This window comes from Equus quagga, chromosome 16, assembly GCF_021613505.1.
Source record: "Equus quagga isolate Etosha38 chromosome 16, UCLA_HA_Equagga_1.0, whole genome shotgun sequence".
NCBI classification, from domain to species: Eukaryota; Metazoa; Chordata; class Mammalia; order Perissodactyla; family Equidae; genus Equus; species Equus quagga.
In genome coordinates this window covers 35,423,859-35,446,592 of record NC_060282.1, presented here as the reverse complement: position 1 = coordinate 35,446,592, position 22,734 = coordinate 35,423,859, and the positions used below count along the sequence as shown (strand labels likewise).

Genomic DNA, 22,734 nt, shown 5'->3' with positions numbered 1-22,734 from the left:
GCTCTCATGAGCTATTCTTGTAGCCTTGTACAGGACCTTTACCTTTTTGTATTTTAGATACCAGAATACCTTGAAAATACCTCTCAAATTTAGTCCCATGAAGCAGATCAGAATAGTTCAAATGGCTTCTCCAAATCTAAAAGGCCTGTTAATTTTACACCTATGTTTATGCATGTGATATATACTGAGAGGCACATTAACAATGGTGGACTGCAAATGCATCTATTCTTGTTGCTCCCTGAACTAAAAGGACATTTATAAAGGGAAAAACAAGGATGGAGAGAATTAGAAGAGAACATGAAAAAGCAGAAGCTGGAAAGTAGGCAGGTTAGTAAATTACTTAGCAGCTGAGGGAAATGGAATTCCAATTAGTGGGGAAAACAAAAAACTCAAATTCTAAAAGGTGCGGGAATTGGCAGCAGTCACAACCTCTGGAGGTAGGGGCAAAATAAATACTGTCTGCAAGTCTAAATTCAAACCCCAGATCCTTTTTCATATGCCAAACAGCTGGGTGAGAGCCCTCTCTCATTCCACAAGACTGGAGATTTGTTCTCTGGAGAGGGTAAATGGGCCTCTGGAATGGTTGACACTCGGCACCACTGAGGGCAGGGGTGCTCTACTGTACACTGAATACAGGAGCCCAACATTTGACCCGACTGACTTGGCTTCCAGAATGCTGGCAGATGGCCCATCACCCCTCAGGCAGGAGACATGAAGAGCATTCACTAAGAATCAGGAGACTTCAAAATAACAACATTCAGAGGTTCCCCAATGAACCCACCACAACAGATCACGTTGTTTCAGTTGATAAACTGCACTCACACACACAAGAGCTTAGGTCTTTTGTCCTCCACTCAGACACAAAGTTACTAGGTATCTGAGGAATGCCTCTAATCATGAAATATACAGACTAATTCAAAAACAGAAGACGACAACTTAGAGAAAACAGGCTATCTAAAATTGGGGAGAGAATGTGGAAGTGGGAACTTCCAAAAAAACTACCATTTTCAGAGATAAAAGAAATTGTACCCTTAGCTTGGAAAGTAAAACTTGCAGAAATAGAAAATAGAAGACTTGCAATATGGAGCTGAGAAAATCTCCCAGAAAGGACAGCAATTTGACAAACAGAAAATATATGGGTTAATCAAGGAAATCCAGAGAATTAAAATTCCTTCCTCTGCATACTCCTGGCTAACATTGAGTGGTGACAAGGTGGTGTGCACAGGCACACTCCAGATGAAGTCTGGCACCATTATTTAGGAAAAGCTTTAACTGGAATTTGGGACTTATCCCCCTAGGAGTTTACCATAAGATCTTTCTGCACTCTTACGCAACCCCTTTTTTCAACACCAATGCACAACCATTCATTGATTAGTCAACTGCAGATTCCTAACTTCTCAATTTCCCATAATTGATCCAGTGCTAATCTTCTCACTAGGCCATCAACTGCAAAGGGTTTTGACAAGCATAAACAGCATTACGGTAGAATCAGAGCTTGAAAGACCAGCTGAAGTCCATACTATAGGTCAAAGAATTCAGGAATAACACAACACTCAAAAGGAGCAGGTTGGGTAGAACGAGCCTTCTTTTCACTGCCATTAAAAAAGTTTGCCCAGTCCCAGTTTCCAACAGATAAAACCCAAATCTTTCAACTGTGTAATACTCAAGTCAGAGTGCCTTGAGCCTGGGGTGGTTTTGTGTTCCCCTATCTATACTCCTTTCTGGGTGAAGATATGTACTATGATTAAGATGACACGTGGCACCCACAATCTGTATTAAGGAAAAACAAAATTCTTCAGTACATTTAAGAGTAGGAACTGCTACTTTTTAGAAAACTTGTCAGGTTAGCTTTAACTTGCCCAAGTAGATGGCTGCACAATACTAGAATTTCTACAAACTTAAACCCTTTTCCTATTTCTATACTTTCCCCTCCTCCGAAACAGCAACAGAAAGAGCTGGGGGTAAAAAACCCAATGCAAACCATCTCTGGCTCAAACCTGATTCCAGTCCCAAGAGAAGGAAAAAGCTCCAGAAATCACAGAAGTAACTTACTTTTGCTCTCAAAATGCGGCCACCTTAAAGCTGGTAGCTCATCACTTTAAGTAGGTAGAGATCAGCCTCCAGCAAATGCCAGTCTAGACCAGAACTAGTTTCTATGTCTAGCTTCTAGGCCAGGTTTATTCCCATTAGAAAAGGCTGCATCTGCAAAATACTCACACCATACTTCTATTCTGTCTTCAGCATGCATGCGACAGGAATTAGAGAATTTGTAGGATTTTTCACAACTTGAATGTGGAAGACTACTAGGTAACTTTTTTCCTGATTTCGTACTTTGAAGCCAATTAATTCTTTACTACATTGTTGGTCAAGCTGCTAATAACTACAGTGAGGAAATAGAGAGTAACTCCCTGAGACAAGGGACAAAAACAGAGATTGAACAATGTGGCTTTTTTAAACCAATATCTGTAGTGAATGGTATCAGTACCCATGTTTACTTGGAATATGTAGCTTAATTTATATAGATTTCATCTGGTCTAAGTTTAAAGTTGTTAGGGGGCTGGCGAATTAATGTATCTAGAAAATGTGGTCCTAAAAATATCTCAGTGTTCATATATATAGTATTGAACTTCATCAAAACCTTCATTGTCCCATATGCAATACCCAGCATTTTACCAGATTCAATGTTATTTTGTAATAAAGCAAAATTCTGAAAGAATGCTTCAAAGTTAACATACACAAGGGTGATACGTAAAATTTCAACTCTTTCACAATTGAAGCCAAGGTAAAACGTAAGGAGGAATAAAAACATTTTATCTGTGTATTCAGAACCACACACACGTTACCTTTACAGTTCAATTTACTATATAGAAATCATTTGGGTTTTATATTTTCAGTTAAATTCTGAACTGAGATAACATCGTAAAAAAAAAAAGATCATTACATTAATTCAGTACTTTTTTAGCATACCAAATTGAAATACATTAAGTTCAAACTTCAGATTTATGGCAAACAGTCTTCAAATACAATACAGACGTTTCTTAAAGTTACCATATCATTCACATGTGGTATTTGCAACTCTGAGCTGTTATACATGGAATAGCTCTCCTATGAATACGGCAAAATTGACATGCCATGAAGCTCCAAGTTGTATAGTCAAGCCAAGGACTCAAAGTCATACTATCTTTTAAAAAGTCTGGCATTTCTGTACCACAAAGCACAACATATAAAGAAGGTTGGGAACGATTCCTCCTCCTTATTACAGTTAAAAAAAGTTGCATGGTAGCTTGAAATTTTGCATAAAACCCCATATTATACCTTGGAAAAGTCCAAGGGTAATTAGATGACAACGGATTTAGGGGTCCTAAATTTTTTTTTTAAGTAGAACCCACGAAATTCAAATGGGCATTAATCAAATCAAAAAATATTAAGCACCTACTGGTTTAAGATTGAAATTTATTAGAGATTCATGATCAATTTCTTTCCACCTTGAAATCAAGGTGTAAAAACCAGCTATTAAGTGCATTCCAAACTCATCCTATGTAGCACAGGTAGAATTTTCTGTCCATTGGCACCAAAGTGAAGTCACATTTCCTCTTAGGAGACAGAAATTCCACATCTGAACATAGAATAAGTTAGGAAAAATGACCCCTGTTATTTTATTACTTGTGATTCTGAGATCTAGGATTACTAATATACTAGCAGTGAACAATGCAAATTCCTGGCAACAACTGTCAGGTGAGTGATGCTAACTCCCTTCCCTCAATCACCATAAAATTTTAGTATTAAAAGTAATTTACTAAGCTGAACAAATGAGAAATAACAAGAAACTAGTAGCTAAAACAAAACAAACTCCTAAAGTTTGAAATCATTGCAATTGAGAAACTGAAAATAGGTGTGCTTCACCTCAACTCCTCACAACTCTGAATTTAAATAACATCCGTGCAAAAGAGCATCAGGTTTCTGGATACAGATGTAGCCCTTCTTTAAGTTTTAGTGTGCTGCAGAGTTTTCTGCAATTTTATTTCCCTCTCTCCAATTTTATTCCAAGTATTTAATAGAATCTTCCATTTCAGCCAAAAGATTTGTGATTCAAAAATTTACTAAGGTACTCTATGCATTCTATCTATACAGAAACATCTACTAATGATTACAATTGGTTTATGCAGGATTACCATTTTTGGTGTTAAACATCATACTTACTGCACATCAACTCTCCATAATGAATCTGAACTTCACAATGATTTACCAAACATTTTACTTAAATTACTAATTAAATAACTGAAAAATGTACTGAGCCAAACTAAATGTAAATGAGCAATAAAGGAAAATAACCTTCAAACAGTCCATATACACATCTATTTCAAAACTACCTTTGCTAGCTAGCCCCTTTCCCAAAGTTTTAGCCTGAAAAAACAGTAAAATCTACACAAAATTTTATTGCAATCATACAAGGGTTACATTAGGTCAAATACAACAAATACTATGATGCAATTTTACATTTATTAAACTACAGTTCAAAGCACAAATTTACACATTCTAAATACACTAAACGTATCTAAGGAAGTCACACTGGTCTTTCACTGACATCTGATATATCTGGGTGAAAGACATTAACTTTACAAGACTTTTTAACACGAATCCTTAGTATAAAAACTGTGTACTTGTATGTAAACGGTTTAATGGGGAACCCAATTAATGGGCTTCCATCTCCACTAAGTCATCCATTTTGTTGCATATTTTATTTTAAACGCTTAAGGGGATAGGACAAACTGGTAAGTTTAAATCTGGATACATTATCTAAATCTCCCAATTTCACCCAGTAAATTATAGATAAAAGCTGATTTCGTCTGGTCCCAAATAGCTATTACTAATAGTTTTGTTTCCAAGAGAATTAACAGAATAAGATTGTTCGAATTTTTTCCACATTGGAATGTAGACCAGACAAGCTTAACCTGCAACTTCAGATCTAAAGAAGCGTTAATGCCTGTTTAAGCTTCAGTGGAAAAGCTGTCTTCTTGGCTCAGCTGAATGCAAGAAGGCACAAAGAAATAGTTCTTCATCATTGTGTCTGAAGTAATCCCAGCATCTTGCATCTCATACCTACATAAAAAGAAAAAAATAAGCATAATTCTAAATTTAAGCAAAAAGACCACACAACAAAAATAACCAATGGACAATGAAACAGGACTATGAAATCTAGTTTTTTAGGAATGCTTAAAAGATCATTTTATTATTACTTCTAAGTGATGCATTCATCACAGAATTAAAATTAGCAAACATTTCATGTCACCTCAAATACCCAGTCTGCTTTAAAAACACCAACACCACCTTACCAATCACTAAATGACATCATGTAATAAACAGCTGGCCTCTGAAAATCATTAAAAGCAGATGGTTCATGGAAAGAATCCGCTCCCATGTTATCAAAGATAAGCCAATCTCCCACATTCAGCTCAGGAAGAAGACAGTTTTCCACAATTTGATCAAGCTCATCACAGGATGGACCCCAAAGGCTGCTTGTAAACAGAGGCTCATCTTCCTTGTATTTCTGTAGGAAAGGAAAGGTGTTTTTTTAAACTTAAGTTTTTACTCATGCAGGTACTGAATTTCAGGGTGGATAAGAGCCTTTTTCAGTATCTCAGATCCAACGTGCCCATGGAAGAAAGGCCTAGAGCTAGGGGTAATGGTGCTCTTCATCTAAGGCAACAGCAGACTACAGGGACTCAGCCAGAGGAATGGAAATCCTCCAAAAAGGGCAATATTCAGAAACCTAAAATATGTCTCCAAAACTTGGGATGCACCTTGGGGCCAGTCCAGTGGCGTAGGGGTTAAGATGGCATGCTGTGCTTTGGCAGCCCAGGTTTCTTGGTTTCAGAGCCTGGGTGCAGACCCACACACCTCTCATCAAGCTATGCTGTGGCAGCAACCCACATACACAAAATAGAGAAGACTAGCACAGATGTTAGCTCAGCGCCAATCTTCCTCACCAAAAAACATAAATAAAAAATTAAAAAATTGGGATGGATCTTAAAAATAACAGCTCAGTTTAGGGGCCGGCCTGGTGGTGCAGCAGTTAAGTTTGCACGTTCTGCTTTGGCAGCCTGGGGTTCAACAAGTTGGGATCCCAGGTGCAGACCTACAGACCACTTGTCAAGCCATATTGTGGCAGGCGCCCCACACATAAAGTAGAGGAAGATGGGCACGGATATTAGGCTCAAGGCTAATGTGGCTCAAAAAAAAAACAGTTCAGTTTATAAAATGCCAAATAAGCAGTTTTGACATTATTTGTAATAAAACTTGCCTTGTGAACCTCTGGAAAGGTATTTAAGTCCTCAGACAGTTTACTTGCAAAAGAACCATAAACACCATCGTTCATGTAATACATGAAGGCTGGCTCATCACTTCCGGTTTTTTCTACTGAAATAGGAAAAGTGAAGATGAATTTATTGTAAAATGTCTAAAGGGCATATCAAATAGGTTGAATATCTATAGAACTGACTTGTAATTTTCACATTTCTCAAAATACTTAACTTTAAAAAACGCTGATATATGACATCCCTTAAAACAAATCTGTTAGCCTAAAAAACTGAACACATACTTCACAAAGAAAGATAACCAAGGACTACATGAAAAAAGCGTTCTGGGGCCAGCCTGGTGGCGCAGTGGTTAGGTTCACCGGTTTGGATCTGGGGTGCGGACCTGTGCACCACTTACCAAGCCATGCTGTGGCAAGCATCCCATGTATAAAATGGAGGAAGATGGGCATAGATGTTAGTTCAGGGTAAATCTTCCTCAAATAAGAAAAAAAACATGTTCTACATCATTTGTCACCAGATAAATGCAAATTAAAACTACAATGAGTTACCACCACCACACACCTACAGAGTGGATAAACTTTAAAAGACAATACAAAAAAAATCAGTGAAGGTACGGAGCAACCAGAACTTGCACGTATATATTGCCAGTGGAAGGGTAAAATGGTAATGCCACTTTGAAAACACCTCTCTACGATCCAGCAATTCTGTTCTTAGTTATTTACTCAAAAGAAATTTAAAAATAGTCCACAAGACTTGTATAAGAAGGTTCCTAATAGTTATACTTATAATAGCCCAAAACTGGAAACCAAATTTTCAGCAGCAAGAGAATGGATAACTGCACATTCATTCAGAGTGGAATATTAAGCAATAAACATGAAACAAAATAGTTCAATCAGACACTGTAGTGAGCCATCTTAAAAGAATATATGCTTTACGATTCCATTTATATGAAGTTCAAGGGCAGCCCAGACTAATCTAAAGTGGAGAAATAATCAGAAGAGTGACGGGCAAGGGAACAAAATTGGGAAAAAAACTCTAAGATACAAAAATTTTTTATATTTTGATAACGGATGTTGGTGTATACCTTCATTAACTCATCAAATCATATACTTAAGATTGTGCTCACTGTATATAAATTTATGTTAAAAAAAAAATCCTGAAAAGACACTGAACTCTAGTTAAATGCTTTGCTTTTCTGCAGTGGCATAGGTTAGCTATTGTGGAAACACCTTCTGTGTATTCTAGGTTTAAGCAAATTGTGTGTTTGTGTATGGATCCATACACACTTATATTAAGGATGAAGTGAGTCAGGTTTCTCACTGCTAGGAAAGGGAGAAAAACAGAACACACCCTGTGGTATACCACACTCATGGCTTTTGATGTATAGATATGTGAGTGTATCTATACACACACACATTTCCTAGTTCTCTTCAGTGAGAAAACCTGGAGGCAATGACACATTAGTAGTGAGCACAACCCAATGCTCATTTTTTGGCTTTTAAAATACCACTCTCCATTAATACAAACTAGAGCTGCTTGCAATGCCTGATTCCAGGAAAGGAAGGAAAAGGATAACATGAGCTTGGAACATCTTGATGCACCAGAAAGTAAAGAAGTGCCCAGGTAATAACGTGGGCATGTCAAAAGAACCTAAATTTGGGACAGTAAATAATGAAAATAGTTTATATAACCTACTGAATAAGTACCTAGGAGTCTAAATTTACATAAAAAATAAGAGGGAAGGGAAAACCATTCTTCAGACTGAATAATGGAGTCAGAAATTCATTAACAGATGCTAAAACTAACAGGGTGAAAATACGATAAGAGAGGTTATTTACATGGTCTCAAATTATCTTTCCACTTCATAATGGAGAAAGCTATCTGACACCACGTTAACCAAGTGATCAAAATATTAGAACAGACTGCCTCCTAATATGATGCATAGAATATCATTTCATGCCAACAATGCATAACCTGAGGCAGTATCAGACAAACACAAACTGAAACACATTCTACAAAACCTCTACTCTTCAAAAATGTCAAAGTAAAGAAATACAAAGCAATACTGAGGAACTTTCTGTAGTTTAAAAGAGACATGACAATTAAATGAAATGTGCAGCACTGGAATGGATTCTAACTAAGGAAAAACAAAAAGCTTTTATAAAGCACAATACTGGGAAAAACGACAATTTTCTTATGAACTGTGGATGACAGTATTGTACCAAGTCATCTTTTATAACATTGTTACATCCTTGTTTTAGGGAAATATAATTTAGGGTACAGTACCTCAACCTGCTCTCACAAGGTTAAAAAAAATATGCCTATGCATAAATAGACTACTAAGCAATTGGGGCAAAATGAAAAGAGTGAATCTGGGTAACGAGTATATGGAGGTTCCTTAGATTCTTCTTGCAGCTCTTCAAGTTTAAGAAATTAAACTTGGAAGAAAAAAAAAAACTCTTGTTACTCTTGCTTATTTAAGGAAAAAGACTATAGGAAGAAATAAGTCTCCTTAATGTAGAACAGTACTTCCCACACATTTTTAAAGTGTTATTTGTTGGCAAGACAGACCATCTAGCGCCTTTTTGTTGGTGTGACTCAAGATGCATTAAAAGGACTGTTGGCCCTTGTTATATAATCAAGTATAGCACAGATTCTCCCTGTGACCCACCTGACTAAAAGGAACACGACAGAGACATCACAATAAAACACTGGCTCCCAACAAGGGAAGAGAATCACTCGGAGGTAGTTTATCTAAGATACGCCTATATAAATCAGCACCAAGAGAGCTGGATTCAGAAAGTCATAGAGTGAGACCTTGACTATGGCATTTAGCAAAGCTGCCTAAAGGTGACTGAAGACCATCCACAACTTTATAATCCATAAAATGTCCTACAGTATATTTGCACTTCAATAATAGCTGATAAATTCATCTTCAAACTAATTAGAATTATCTACTAACAGAAACAAAACCATAAACTTCGTAACTTACCTCCAGAGCATAATTTATCATTTTCAACAACTTTCTTTGCAATGATATTAACTGCAAGTGTAAATGCAGAAGACACATAGTAGCTTCCAGGTTCTGAAATTATCTTAATGCCAGATTCTTCAGGAAAGTAGATATCCAACAAAGGGCTGATAACATGATTAACCTATGGATTTAAAATCCCACATTATGGTTTCAATATTGGATTAGATAACTCAGTATTAAGAGACCAATATAGCTTTTAAGTTTTCTAGGAAAATTAAGTAGTTCCAATTATAGATCACGAAGCTTAGCTATTTAGCAATTTAGCAGGCTTTCAAATCATCAAAGTTTATTTTGTAACTAGCAGAATGGCACTAATTAAAAAAATGTGCATCTGGATAAAACAGCTTAAGCTGATGAATTCATCTGTGCCATGCAGTACTCCATAAGAGCAGAAACACAACTGAAATATAAGGTTTTTTGTGATAAAAGTTATGCTATAAAGTTCAAAGAATTTTATCAAACTTTTCAAAGTCAGTTAGGTCTTCTCATTGCCTATTCATTTCTTAGAATTAAATTTTAAACATGTTACAGGGCTTTAGTTTCTGTTGTTGTAAAAACCCTAGTCTACACATCAACCATTTCGGGAGCAAAGAATGAGAGATTATTGCAGTATGTCCATCCACTGAACAAAGCTTACCTCTTCCAATTGAAATTCAGTTCCTGTGAAGCCTCCTCCAATGTCTAACATGTTCATTGTGAAGCCAAATTCTCCCTAGAGATGAAAAAAATATTTTAAATGCTTTTTGCAAACTGTAATTGATATAATTATAGACATTTCAAAAATCCCCTCCCAGGGAGGTAAATAATATCTGTTCTAACAACCGTTAGTACAATTAAGTTTTTTGGTTCCTACTAACAAAAGGCAAATTAATTCAATTTTACGTATACAGTCTTCCTGATGCTGTCTGTACTGTCTTTAGAGATGCAAGTAAACTATTTCATTCTTTCATTTGCTGCCACTTAAAAAAATCTAACTGTATAAAACTCTGCTTATATTATAAAAAGTGAGGTGTGTGTTAATACTAAGTATAATGGCAGTACTTCAGAGGTAGAATAACAATGAATCTTAGTCTTAAATAACAACCTGGCTTAAAATATCAAAATAATTTAAGGAAAAAACTTACAGCCATGTCAAACACACATCGAGCATCAGACAGAGCATGTACATATGCTTGAGATTCTTTGCAAGCACTTGAAACATGAAATCTGAAACAAACAGAGTAATAAAATTTAAAGCAACAAGCTTTAGAGGCTCTTCCCACAATGCCTTTTAATTCTCATTCATCATCAATAAGTATTCACATTAACCTTACCAAGTATTTAAAGTATTAGAAACACTAGCCTCTCATTATCCCAGTTACAATATCAGCCTTTTAGAAAAGGCAATGTTTGGAAAATACTGTTAATTTTATAAACAATTTTTTTAATAATTTACTTTTTTTGAGGAAGATTAGCCCTGAGCTAACATCCGTGCCTATCCTGCTCTATTTTATATGTGGGACGCCTGCCGCAGCATGGCTGGATAACAAGCAGTGTGTAGGTCCACACCCAGCATGCAAACCAGTGAACCCTGGGCTGCCAAAGGAGAGCGCACAAACTTAACCACAACACCACTGGGCCAGCCCTTAATTTTATAAACAATTTTTAACAATGAGTTACCAGTCATGTTTCATAGCTATCAGATAGGGGCATGCTTTTATATATATATGAGGTAAAGTAGCAAGGGTCATAAACTCTCTAATTTGAATGTACAATTTTATCTGACCAAATATAAAAACGTGTCTATTGTGATGAACATTAATTCAGCTGAGGAGCATTGACACTTGTTGCTTTTTTACTTATTAGTGATACTTAAAGTTTCAGAATAGAATACTTAAATTTTATCGAAATATTACATTTTCTGTACCCTGACTGTAGCTGTGGCTATACAAATCTTTCAAAATTCATAGAAGTATACACATAAAATTTTCCTGTATGTTAACTTAAAAATTTAGTTGAAATATAAAAACTCTCAAAAATATGTCAATATTGTCAACTAAGGAAGAATTAAATTTAACAGCAGTGATCCTTTATCCATCTTTATGAACAATTTAAAAAGCAAGATCCTGCACTGTAGTGAAACCAGCAATGGACTGGCCACTCAAATTTTTTTTTTTTTTTTTTTTAAGATTTTATTTTTTCCTTTTTCTCCCCAATGCCCCCCGGTACATAGTTGTGTATTCTTCATTGTGGGTTCTTCTAGTTGTGGCATGTAGGACGCTGCCTCAGCGTGGTCTGATGAGCAGTGCCATGTCCGCGCCCAGGATTCGAACCAACGAAACACTGGGCCGCCTGCAGCGGAGCGCGCGAACTTAACCACTCGGCCACGGGGCCAGCCCCAGTGGCCACTCAAAATTTGCAGCTTTTGTGCTCCAGATTTGACTCAGATCACAACTCTGAGGCCATGACCAAATCATTTAATTTCCCAGGTCTCTGTTTCCTCACACATAAAATCAAGAGGGTAAAACAAAGTCTACTGATGTATTGAAGTAGCCTTGAGAGATTAAGTAGAAGATGAAAAAGTGTTAGGATGGGAAAAAGAAAAAATGAAACGGCACCTATAACAGCTCAGAAGTTGAATGCCATTTTGGTTTTCATTAGAAATCTAGTAAATCCCCTCCACTCAATGGGAGATAAATTACTACCAATAATTATTATTTACTATTTTCTCTCCTTTTTGGTGGAGGGGGAAGGTATAGGTACAAAATAGTATGAAGAAGGATAAAACCATAGTTAGTTCTTTTTCCCAAAGAAGAAAAATTGAAAATTGAACCTAATAAGAGTCTATGTAAATGAAATCTTAAATCGATAATCAGAAAAAAAAAAAGACCATCACCATAAAATGAAATTTAAAACAGATACTCACTTAACCCCAATAATTTGGACATCAAGTTCCTTAGCACATTCCAAGAGATGCCTACAGTTCTTCAGGGTAGTGCCAAACTTCATGTTACCCTCTTCACCTCCAATATTATCTTCTGTTGCAATATGTAGTAAGACCCTAAGAGAAGGGGAAGATGATTGGGGCAGAGTTGGTTTACATCATCATCAGCACATGTGAAGCCTGAAGATTGTAGGAAGTGTGTTGATTATGTTGCCAGTGCTCCCAAATCCAACGACGGATGAATCAAGTGAACCTAATGAAAAACCATCCTGCATAGAGAAAAAACTAGCAATTAGGGCCTAAAGCATGAAGCTTACAAGGATGGGAATTTGGAAAATGCAGAAAGTTAAGACTGTTGTAGCAGCAAGAGTCGGTTGGGCTCTGTAATGAAAGACGACATTACTTTCAAATGAAGTCCATCAATCCATAAATCCACCTTAAAAGACTAAATTGAATAGCAATGCCATCATTGTCTTTCAATAAAAAATATCAGGGCTTTAAATGTTTCAAATTCCTAAATTGTTCTAGCTAAATAACATTCCACCACTTATTCTGAAAATTTCTATTAATTTCGTACTTCTAACAGAAAAACTTGGGAAGCTTTGCATTATTTTTTGTCTAAATAGCAGCCTTTTAGACTACCGATTCAAATCTATTTGGTGATTCCTTCCAAACCACAATAACCAAGACAAACGAACAAGACCTTTGTCAGGAGATCTTTAAGTAATCATAAACCACTAAGAACTGCAAATATACAAATGCTGTTTGTAAAACCATTTCCCCAAGAAGTCCCAATAAATGACTGATGATCAGGGGGGCAAACCTGATAAAAGCAAAATTATTCTATGTATGGGTAGAATCAGCTCTATCAAGAGTGTACTCTTCAGTTTAAAATTTAATACAATAAACACTCCAAATCAGGGCTTGTTTTCAGAAGGTCATAGAAGATTTTTTAGAGAGACAAGTGGTTCCTTAGAATTCCCCCAAGAATGCCTTTATCCAAACAAAGGTTGTCAGGGTAATCAATCCTGTCAGGATATCTTTCTAAGAATACCATTAAAGTCATTAAGAAAATTATACATATACAAGGAAAATATGGCTATGATACATATTTTCAGGAACACAATAATTCATTAAAAGCAAGCAAACAAGTACTAATTTAGTACTTGTTTAGTACTAAACAAGTACAAGTACTAAAGTACTAATACAATATACTTTTAGTATACTCCGAAGTCCTCTTGACATACCAGTTCACGACATTAATTCTGCCCTAAAATGTTTTGCTTTTAAAAAGTAAACTTCAGGGGCTGGCCCCGTGGCCGAGTGGTTAAGTTCGTGCGCTCCGCTTCAGGTAGCCCAGTGTTTCGTTGGTTCGAATCCTGGGCGCGGACATGGCACTGCTCATCAAACCACGCCGAGGCAGCATCCGACATGCCACAACTAGAAGGACCCACAATGAAGAATATACAACTATGTACCACGGGGCTTTGGGGAGAAAAAGGAAAAATCAAAATCTTAAAAAAAACAAAAAAAAGCAAACTTTAAAAAAAAAAATCTTGGGATGCACGCAGGTGCAAGTGACAAAAACATTAAACTTTCTGTTCCAAGTGCGGGCCTTAAAAAAGAAAACCCTCAAATCTACAGACTAGGCTCCTAAGACACTGTCAGTAAGGAGGAGCGTTTCTAGAACTATCGCCAAGGGCAGATTAAAACTTCAGCTAACTAGGGAAAAAAGATGACCAAAACATATCCTGTTTCCAACATGACAAATAGCCAGTAGGCTTAATGTAATTATAATATGCCTGTGGCCCTAATTTGATTAGCCCACTAACCAAATTTTATTCCTTGAATCAAAGATTATAAATTCATATCCCCAACAGCCCTATCTCATCCCAACTTCACATGAAGGATTAGAAGTAGGCAGCCAATAAAATGCTGTTAGCATTTTTCCTATAGGAACTTAAGTTAAAATAATTACAAGACACATCACTGCTCTACATAAATGCTCCTTTTTCCCAGGCTAAAGACAAACCCAGACCCTAAGCAGTAAGATGATAATCCCATGTACTTAAGTTTTATACTTACTTGGCATTTGGGTGATTACGTGCAATTTTCTTCAATTCAACTTCATTGTCACATGTCATGATATTCACTCCAACTTTTGCTGCATACTTTATTTGAGACACTTGTTTGCAAGGACTTATGTAAATGATGTTTTCTGGAGATACACCCAATTCTTGCACTAAAGCCATTTCACTCTATAAAAAGAGATTTTAAACAGTGTCATCTAAAAGGCAAAATTTCTATTACTTTTCAATTACTACCCTTATACTTTCATTTTTTTTGGTTAAATTCAAATTATATGTTAAATTAGGATTACACAATGTCACAGTTCATCTTCTGGCAATGCTTAACTACACTAGTCTGTTAAAAACCTTTAAAAATATATAATTACCATTAGAGAAATCTGTTTATTATTTTGCTGTCATCAGAAGTAACTTGGTCTAGCTAGCCCTAGCCTAAGAAACTTTCCTTTCACTGGTACACTTGAAAAATTCATAAATTTCCAATATTAGACTGCAAATTTAAACAGGAATTTAAAAACCCATCCAAAACCCAAGCTTCCTTGCAATTTTTTTTGCCTACTGCTGTAGATAATCAAAAGTTAAAATGAATTTTAAAATGTTGCAGTTTAGTGACAAAATAATGAAAAATACTTACCTTAGTGGAACAAGCAAATCCAGTTCCAAGAGCTGCCAAAATCTCAAGTACAGCTGGAGCGGAGTTGCACTTTACCGTGTAGAATGGCTTTATCTGAGCCACTATATTCTGCCACTGACTGTGTTTCTTCACAATCTTTCCAAGATCTCCCACAAAAAATGCATTTTTCCCTGTCTATTACGGTTATGAAAGAGAGAAACATGAGCTATTGAAAAGAGTATCATAAGTAGAAAACAACTCCCTTTTCCTCCACAAATGAGCCAAGATATACATTTATATACACTTCTACATTTAAGGCTTCTTAAGGTAACTAAGCTAGACTGAGCAAACAACAAAGAAGAATCTAAACACATTTGTTCTTTCTTTTTAAATATGACTTTTTGCTGTATTACGCTGGCATGTAAAATATCCTCTACTTTGATTTTTTTTTAAATAACATCAATTACAATGACTTTCTATCTCAGAACTGCCTGAGAGTTTTACTTTTTTGGCAGTTGAGAGGAAGAAGACCACTTATTTCCTCCATGCTTTCCCCCACTATTTAAAACAGGCCTACTCTGGAAGTCCAGGATCTAATTTTCTAACATAGTGAGTAGAATTAGGAATGCTGAACAAAACAAGTTGCATATCTTCATTATAAATTAGACCTCAAGACAAGATGATAAAACAAGAAAGCAACTACACTGGCAAGTTTTTTTTTTTTTTTTTTGAGGAAGATTAGCCCTGAGCTTCTGCTGCCAATCCTCCTCTTTTTGCTGAGGAAGACTGGCCCTGAGCTAACATCCATGCCCATCCTCCTCTACTTTATATGTGGGATGCCTACCACAGCATGGCTTGCCAAGCGGTACCATGTCTGCACCTGGGATCTGAACTGGTGAACCCCGGGCCACCGAAGTGGAACGTGCGCACTTAACCACTGTGCCACCAGGCCAGCCCCGGCAACCCATTTTTAATGAGACAAAGTTGGTGGTTTGTGTGCAGAGATGGCAAAATCAAAATAAAAAATACAGAAGCCTAGTAGATAAACCCTAGTAAGGCTGTGCTGCCTTCCAAGGTCAGAAAACTAATTTTGATTAGAGATCTGGGAAAGATCTGCAATGATTTTAAAGTTGTGGCTACTCTAGGGGTAGAGCGATGATATGTCAGCCAGACCATAAATTACTCCACATTAGAACACAGACAAATAATCTTATTTAAAGTATACAGCATCCAAATATTGTTTAAAAAGCCATGAAGACACTACTATTGTTTTCTACTCTTTAGTCCACATTATTTGAAAATGCACATTATTGGGACTGGCCCAAGTTTGCGTGCTCTGCTTTGGTGGCCCAGGGTTTCACTGGTTCGGATCCCAGGCGTGGACATGGCACCGCTCGTCAGGCCATGCTGAGGCGGTGTCCCACACGCCACAAATACAAGGACCCAGAATTTAAAAATATACAACTATGTACTGGGGGGATTTGGGGAGAAAAGCAGAAAAAAAAAACACGGGCAACAGTTGTTTGCTCAGGTGCCAATCTTAAACTAAAAAAAAAGAAAAGAAAAGAAAATGTACATTGTTGGAACACACTGACCAGGAAACAGACATGATTGGAAATTATAGGTTATGTGTGATAGATATAAGACATTGTACTGAAGTTATTCCATCCTTACAAGACATGCCATCCCTAATGTTCTGGAGAAATTTTATCTTTAAAGTGAAAAAAAGTAAGGCAATTATGGGTACCAGCCAGAGAACCGGGATTAAAAGATAAAAAAGGTATTCAAGTTGTAATCACCCTTGAGCCATACAATTAGATAAGACTGCTAGGAAAGAACAGGATTGAGGGCTAACCCTCACTAAATGTTACTAAACTTGGGATAAGTTAGATTGTGGGTGAAAAATGGATGAAAGGAATATTTCAAAGATCATATCTGACCCAGAAAGAGTGCTGCGAAAGTGACTAAGAGAAAGGTCACCATACTTTCAGTAGGAGTTCCTAGTGACATGAGTCGAGTCTAGAATGGCTTGGCTGTAAAATAGACTGAATAGTATGATAAGTATTACTTTTTCCCCCCCAAGAATTTTGATGGCAGAAGACGACGGAAATAAACGGATTTTGCTGGGGTGAGGAGAGACACCTGTAAAGATCAAGAGAAAAGAAGTTTTTCTGGTATCCTGTTACTGAACATCAGTAACATGAAAATAATTCTTCAATAAATCTGGGGAATATGGGAAATTAGCTCCAAAAAAGAAACGAATTCTGTCAGTGAGGCAATAAACAAAAATAATTTTATCACTAAGTACAAAACAAAAATACATGATCTTAAACTAACAGTGAATATGATTCTATATGAGTTGATACTTGTCGGTGGACAGTAAAGCATTCAGTATAAATTAACAAATTCTTAGTCGACATACACAGATTATTTGAAATACAGATTAAATTCCATCAAAACATATAGGTGAGAAAAATGAGTAAGCAGCCATGTGCTGAAAGGAGGATAGCTGGTAATGTATCAAGAAAACAGAATATACAAGAACCAGGTAGCTACAAGGTACAGCAGAGAAAGGGCTATCAGGAAGTTTTTGTTTGTTTGTTTTAAATGTGGGCTAGAAAGAAAATGTCATCACTATACAAGAGAAATGGGGCTTGTCGAGTTAACCTGAAAAGTAAACATCTGAACAAAGTATTTTTATCAGATTAACATCTTGAAGATAAACAAAGCACTGATGTTTTAGAATTCAGAAATTTATAAGTACTGTATTTGAGAAATGTGACATGGCACACTTACCAGGGTATGTTCACAAACATAGTTATCAATAACATTTCCAAGGTTTGTTCCTTCATCCAACAGGCCAACGGAGTAGTTTGCATCGTCAATAAATCCTTTCATCTCAGCCGTATTCCACAAAGCCGAAAGTCATAAACCAGGAAAAACAAGAGACGGGCCACCAAGCCTTATGTCTGGGTCCTTAGAATATGCAACAAACTGTCAAATAGAAGTTATTTTAAAGGCTGTATTATTATTTCAACTGATAATGTATGAGTTGTCAATGACAGTGTGCTAAGTGCCTAATTTAGTGAGGAATCTAACACACTTTCAGAAACACTGGATCACTAATATCCTTTAGTGCCCATTTTAAAGTGAATAAATGTATATTTTATACATTTATAAAACAAGCTCAATAGGACAATTTCTTGAGAAGGTAACCGACATATGTGCATAATTTACTACAAGTCAATATGGTCACCTTATGTACAGAGTTGCAGACCCAGTCGGTATTATTCATCTTGTTTTGTGCTTCTTCCATAACATATACAGTTTTACTCATTGCAATTAAGAAAGCTAATGAAATAATTTTCTGCAGCCAGGAAATTAAAATAGTAGTGTGACTTTCAACACATTGCCAGCCACATTAATACAGCAGTCTACCAGGTAACTGCAGATAAAGATCTTCTAAATAAAATTCTAGAATAGGTGAAACCTAAGTAATAGAAATGGGTGGGGATGGAGGGTGACTTTAGGGGACAACCTGTAGCTTTGATACAGACTGCTTAGGTCTCACCCTCAAGCTAAAATGGTACTAGTTACATTAAGTTAGCAATGCAAGTCTCCTATGAGGTGAGTTGATTTTGTGAAAACGTTATCCGACTAGAAATCAGAAGACCTGGTCCTGGCTATGTCATTTAATTCCTGTTCGATCCTAGGTCAACTTCAGTTGACTATCTTGACTACTTCCTTAAAAAGATGTTGTAAAAAAATACATATGTATATATAGCAAATGAACAAAAACACTTGTTTAAGTGTTGGCTCAGAAGAGAGGTAAAATTAAGTTGCCCATTGCTAGAAACACAAAAATGCCATCATAATTTGGAACTAGGTATAAGCTAGGTACCTATACACCCTAAACCATTTACTAAGAATTCTGATTTTTAAAAAGGCATCAGACTAAATACAACCTCTCCCTAATCAACGAAATAAACCTTTCCTCTACTCATTTTACCCACTCTCCTCTGGGGCAGCACATACTGACTTAAAGGTTATCTTCTTTGCTGAATTCATTGGTCCTTAGGTTACTTCAGGCAAGGATTTCTTTTAACACAAACAAAAAAAAGTCCTCCAGACAGGATACTACTCATTGTCTGGTACTGATTTCTGGCTGTCACATTAATGACAAGCAAAGACCAGCTCTTGGCAACCTATTTTAAAACCTGCACAGCCTTCTCTGCGTCCTTGATTTCCCCCTTTCCCCTCTCCCTCCCCCTGCTCTATGCTAGAGTTCATCTTGGGTGATGGCCCTCTCCCAAAAAGTATACTCCATTTCAATGGTTCCCAACGTATCAGCTTTTTGGTTGCACCAAAACAAACTCATCAATAAGCTGCAATATTAGTCAAATATCATGAAATACAAACAATACTTAGTTTACTTTTAAAACACTACCGGCTTCATTTCCAAGAAGTCAACTACATTCAGCTCAGCTCAAATCTCTTTCATGCAATGGTAGAAACTGAAATGTTGAGGATATTTTTATTTTACCAAAAGAGTTAACTTAGGCATATCTGCATGAGACCTAATACTTATGCAGTAAACTCAAGTAGACATTTTAGGCCTGAGGATATATATTTATTTTAAGCAATATAACCCCAGCTGGAACATTAATTTTAGGGGGATATTCAACTACACGTTAAGGTAAATAGAAAAGATAAAGACTCATTCAAAAAGATCAATGCAAAAGTAAGTCTAAGAAAGTTCGGTAGGAACTTTCTGTTAAGTTTAGCATCACAAATCTTTTTGGCAATACAGTTTTCATTTATTCTATTAATGATAAAAAATATTTAATCAAGGGGGCAGCCCAGTTGCACAGTGGTTAAGTTCGTCAAACTCCGCTTCAGTGGCCTAGGTTTGGATCCCGGGTGCAGACATACACTGCTCATCAAGCCAAGATGTGGCAGCAATCCACATACAAAAAATAGAGGAAGATGGGCACAGATGTTAGCTCAGGGCCAAAAAAAAAAAACAGGGGGGATGGGGAGATTGGCAACAGGTGTTAGCTAAGGGCCAATCTTCCTCATCACCTCCCCCCCAAAAACTTAATCAAGACTTTTAGCCTAGTATTTCAGCTCATGAGACTCCTAAAGTATATCCTACTATGTACACAGTATTTACTTGGAATCTTGGGTTATCCACTATGGAACACCACAGGCAACTGATACCAAATGCAAAAACTCTAGATTTTAAATCAGGACAAAATAAATCTCAATTTCCTACAGCTATAGTGCTTACAGCAAGGGTAATTTTCCTCTAATATCATGGATCCTCTGTACTTATAAAACATCAGGCCCATTCGATCCAGTCTTACCTGCTGAATGCCCACATTCTTCAGAGCTTTCTATAGAGTAGTTAGGTTATACGGATAAGGCTATTTTTTCCAACTATTTTCAAACTACATAATCTATAGGTTCAACTCTCACTGGCTGCTAAACTAGCTCAAATCCAAAAGCAAACATTTTTTTATAGCACTGTGCCGGGCACTGCTCTAAGTACCTCATCTATCTAATATTAACTTCTAATCCCTAAAAGCACAATAGTGGTATTATTCCCATTTTACAGCTGAAGACAGTGAGGCACAGAACAACTAATTAGGCTAGCTCTACAGATGCTGATGATCAAATTACGTTTAACACGAAAAGGAAAAACCTGTCCCCCCAGCACCCCATTCCTATAAAACAAAGGATTCCTTTTTTGGAAATCCAACACAACTCTCAGTCTCTTTGACAGAGCTCTATCGAATCCCAATAATCAGCCAACCATTTCTCAGACTACAAATTCCCATCAGTTGTTAATAAACTCAAGTTTATTCACATGTTAAAAAAATCATGCCTTTTAACCTTTCTTCATATGACTATTTTCTACATCCCAATCTTGCGGTTCTTTCTGTATCTTTTGTCTAATTCACGTAAACCCCAAACTCGAAATTTTTCCTTTTTTCATCCACTTTATTAACAGTTTACATATGATACAGTCACGTGCTGCATAATGACTTTTCAGTCAATGAAAGACCGCATATACAACGGTGGTCCCATAAGCCTATACCATCTAGGTTTAAGTACTGTAGGAGAGGAAATTTTCCTTTACCTTTCCAAATTCTTCCAGTTGGTCTAAGAACTAAATTGACGTGAGACAGATTAACAGGAAAAAACCAAGAGTTTAATAACCTGTATACATGGGAGAAACCCAGGAAAACCAGAGTAACATTCCAAAACGGCCAAAGCCCTCAGCCTAAATACCATCCTTGCTAAAGACAAAAGATGTTGGGGGTGGGGAGAGTCAGGGACTTCAAATGGAAGGAAGCTAATTCACAGGGAAAAGGAGCAAACATTTGGAAAACTGTTTGTCCACAGAGAAACAGAAGAACAAAGAGGGGAGCGCAACAAACAGGCTTTTCTAGGTTCCTCCCTGTCTACCATCTACTTCATGTTATGCTAAGGTGCTAGCTCACTTCCTGAGACAGGTTTTCTTAATCTGAATTCTTTTAAGCAGTTAAGGGGGAGGTAACAAAAAAAACTTTTGAGGTTTGTTTCCTAAAAATAATCAGCCTAAGATAATCCTCATGTTAAAGAGATACATTTTGAGATGGCAAATTGTGTTCCCCTTTAGTACACTCTTATCACGTTCACACAATGACACAATCCCCTGACAAATTTCTCAGAACTTCTCCCCACCATTCAGTGGCAAATGACTGTAAAGTCCACTCATTTTGACACATGTATAGACCTGTATAACCACCACTACCATAGTTAAATTCCCTTATGTCCTTTTTACAGTAAATCCCCAACTCCACCTCAAGCAACCACTGATCTACTTTCTGTCATGATAGATTAGACTTTTGCAGTAGTGAAATAATTTTAAATGTTAACTGAGGGCCAAACTAAAACAGCTGACAAATAACGATACTACCAACATGAATAAAAATACTCAACAGCATGCCCTCCTCTAAAAGAAAGAAACAATGCCTGTGGAGTGGCTATATTATCATCACTGAAATGGAACGGTCACTTCAGAAGTAACCATAGGGTTAGTTTACCAATCCCTAGCTGACTCACAAGAAGACTGACAGAGGGGGCCAGCCCCATGGCAGAGTGGTTAAGTTCACACGCTCCAGTTCAGGAGCCCAGGGTTTCACCGGTTTGGATCCTGGGCACAGATCTAGCACCACTCATCAAGCCATATTGAGGTGGCATCCCACATAGATGAACCAGAAGAACCTGCAACTACAATATACAACTATGTACTACCGGAGGGGAGAAAGAAAAAAAAACTGGCAACAGATGGTAGCTCAAGGCCAATCTTAAAAAAAGCCCAAAAAACTGACAAAAATAAAATTCATTTGCTCAACTGGCAGTACTTGACAAAAAACATTAAGGGACTAACACAATCAACATCACTAAATCAGATGTAATATTATTTGATTTCCTTAATTATACTGAGCACTGCAACAAAACAGTTGATTGAAACCAATACTAATAAAGTCCATACATAAAAGATGCTGAACGTGGAGATACCTGAGCTTGATCTCAGTTTATCATCTTAGATGCTCCCTGAAGGTTTGAGATTCCCATACTTCTTAGCCCAGAGTAGGTACCCAGAAACAGATGGACAAGGGCTTCACAACTCGAAGAATGGACAATTCTTAAACTTAGGGGTGGTGGTGACAGTAATGAACTCCTTGGAATTGTGTTGGAAAAAGATGGTC

General features: G+C 36.8%; 1 protein-coding gene across 4 annotated transcripts in view; it reads right to left on the bottom strand.

Annotated features, from left to right (window-relative positions):
* Positions 1 to 2,790: 2,790 nt before the first annotated feature.
* AZIN1 (antizyme inhibitor 1) overlaps positions 2,791 to 22,734 on the bottom strand; it is a 34,250-nt gene continuing 14,306 nt past the window's right edge. For 3 of the 4 annotated variants that reach the window (XM_046641933.1, XM_046641932.1, XM_046641931.1), the window contains 10 exons: positions 17,771 to 17,968; positions 14,996 to 15,169; positions 14,360 to 14,532; positions 12,257 to 12,391; positions 10,476 to 10,557; positions 9,989 to 10,063; positions 9,310 to 9,472; positions 6,302 to 6,417; positions 5,334 to 5,548; positions 2,791 to 5,100 (listed from right to left, as the gene is read on the bottom strand). In XM_046641933.1, coding sequence (XP_046497889.1) covers positions 4,989 to 5,100; positions 5,334 to 5,548; positions 6,302 to 6,417; positions 9,310 to 9,472; positions 9,989 to 10,063; positions 10,476 to 10,557; positions 12,257 to 12,391; positions 14,360 to 14,532; positions 14,996 to 15,169; positions 17,771 to 17,872 — 1,347 coding nt within the window. In that variant the 5' untranslated portion in view covers positions 17,873 to 17,968 and the 3' untranslated portion in view covers positions 2,791 to 4,988. The remainder of the gene's footprint in view (positions 5,101 to 5,333; positions 5,549 to 6,301; positions 6,418 to 9,309; positions 9,473 to 9,988; positions 10,064 to 10,475; positions 10,558 to 12,256; positions 12,392 to 14,359; positions 14,533 to 14,995; positions 15,170 to 17,770; positions 17,969 to 22,734) is intronic. The other variant, XM_046641934.1, reaches the window with a different exon arrangement.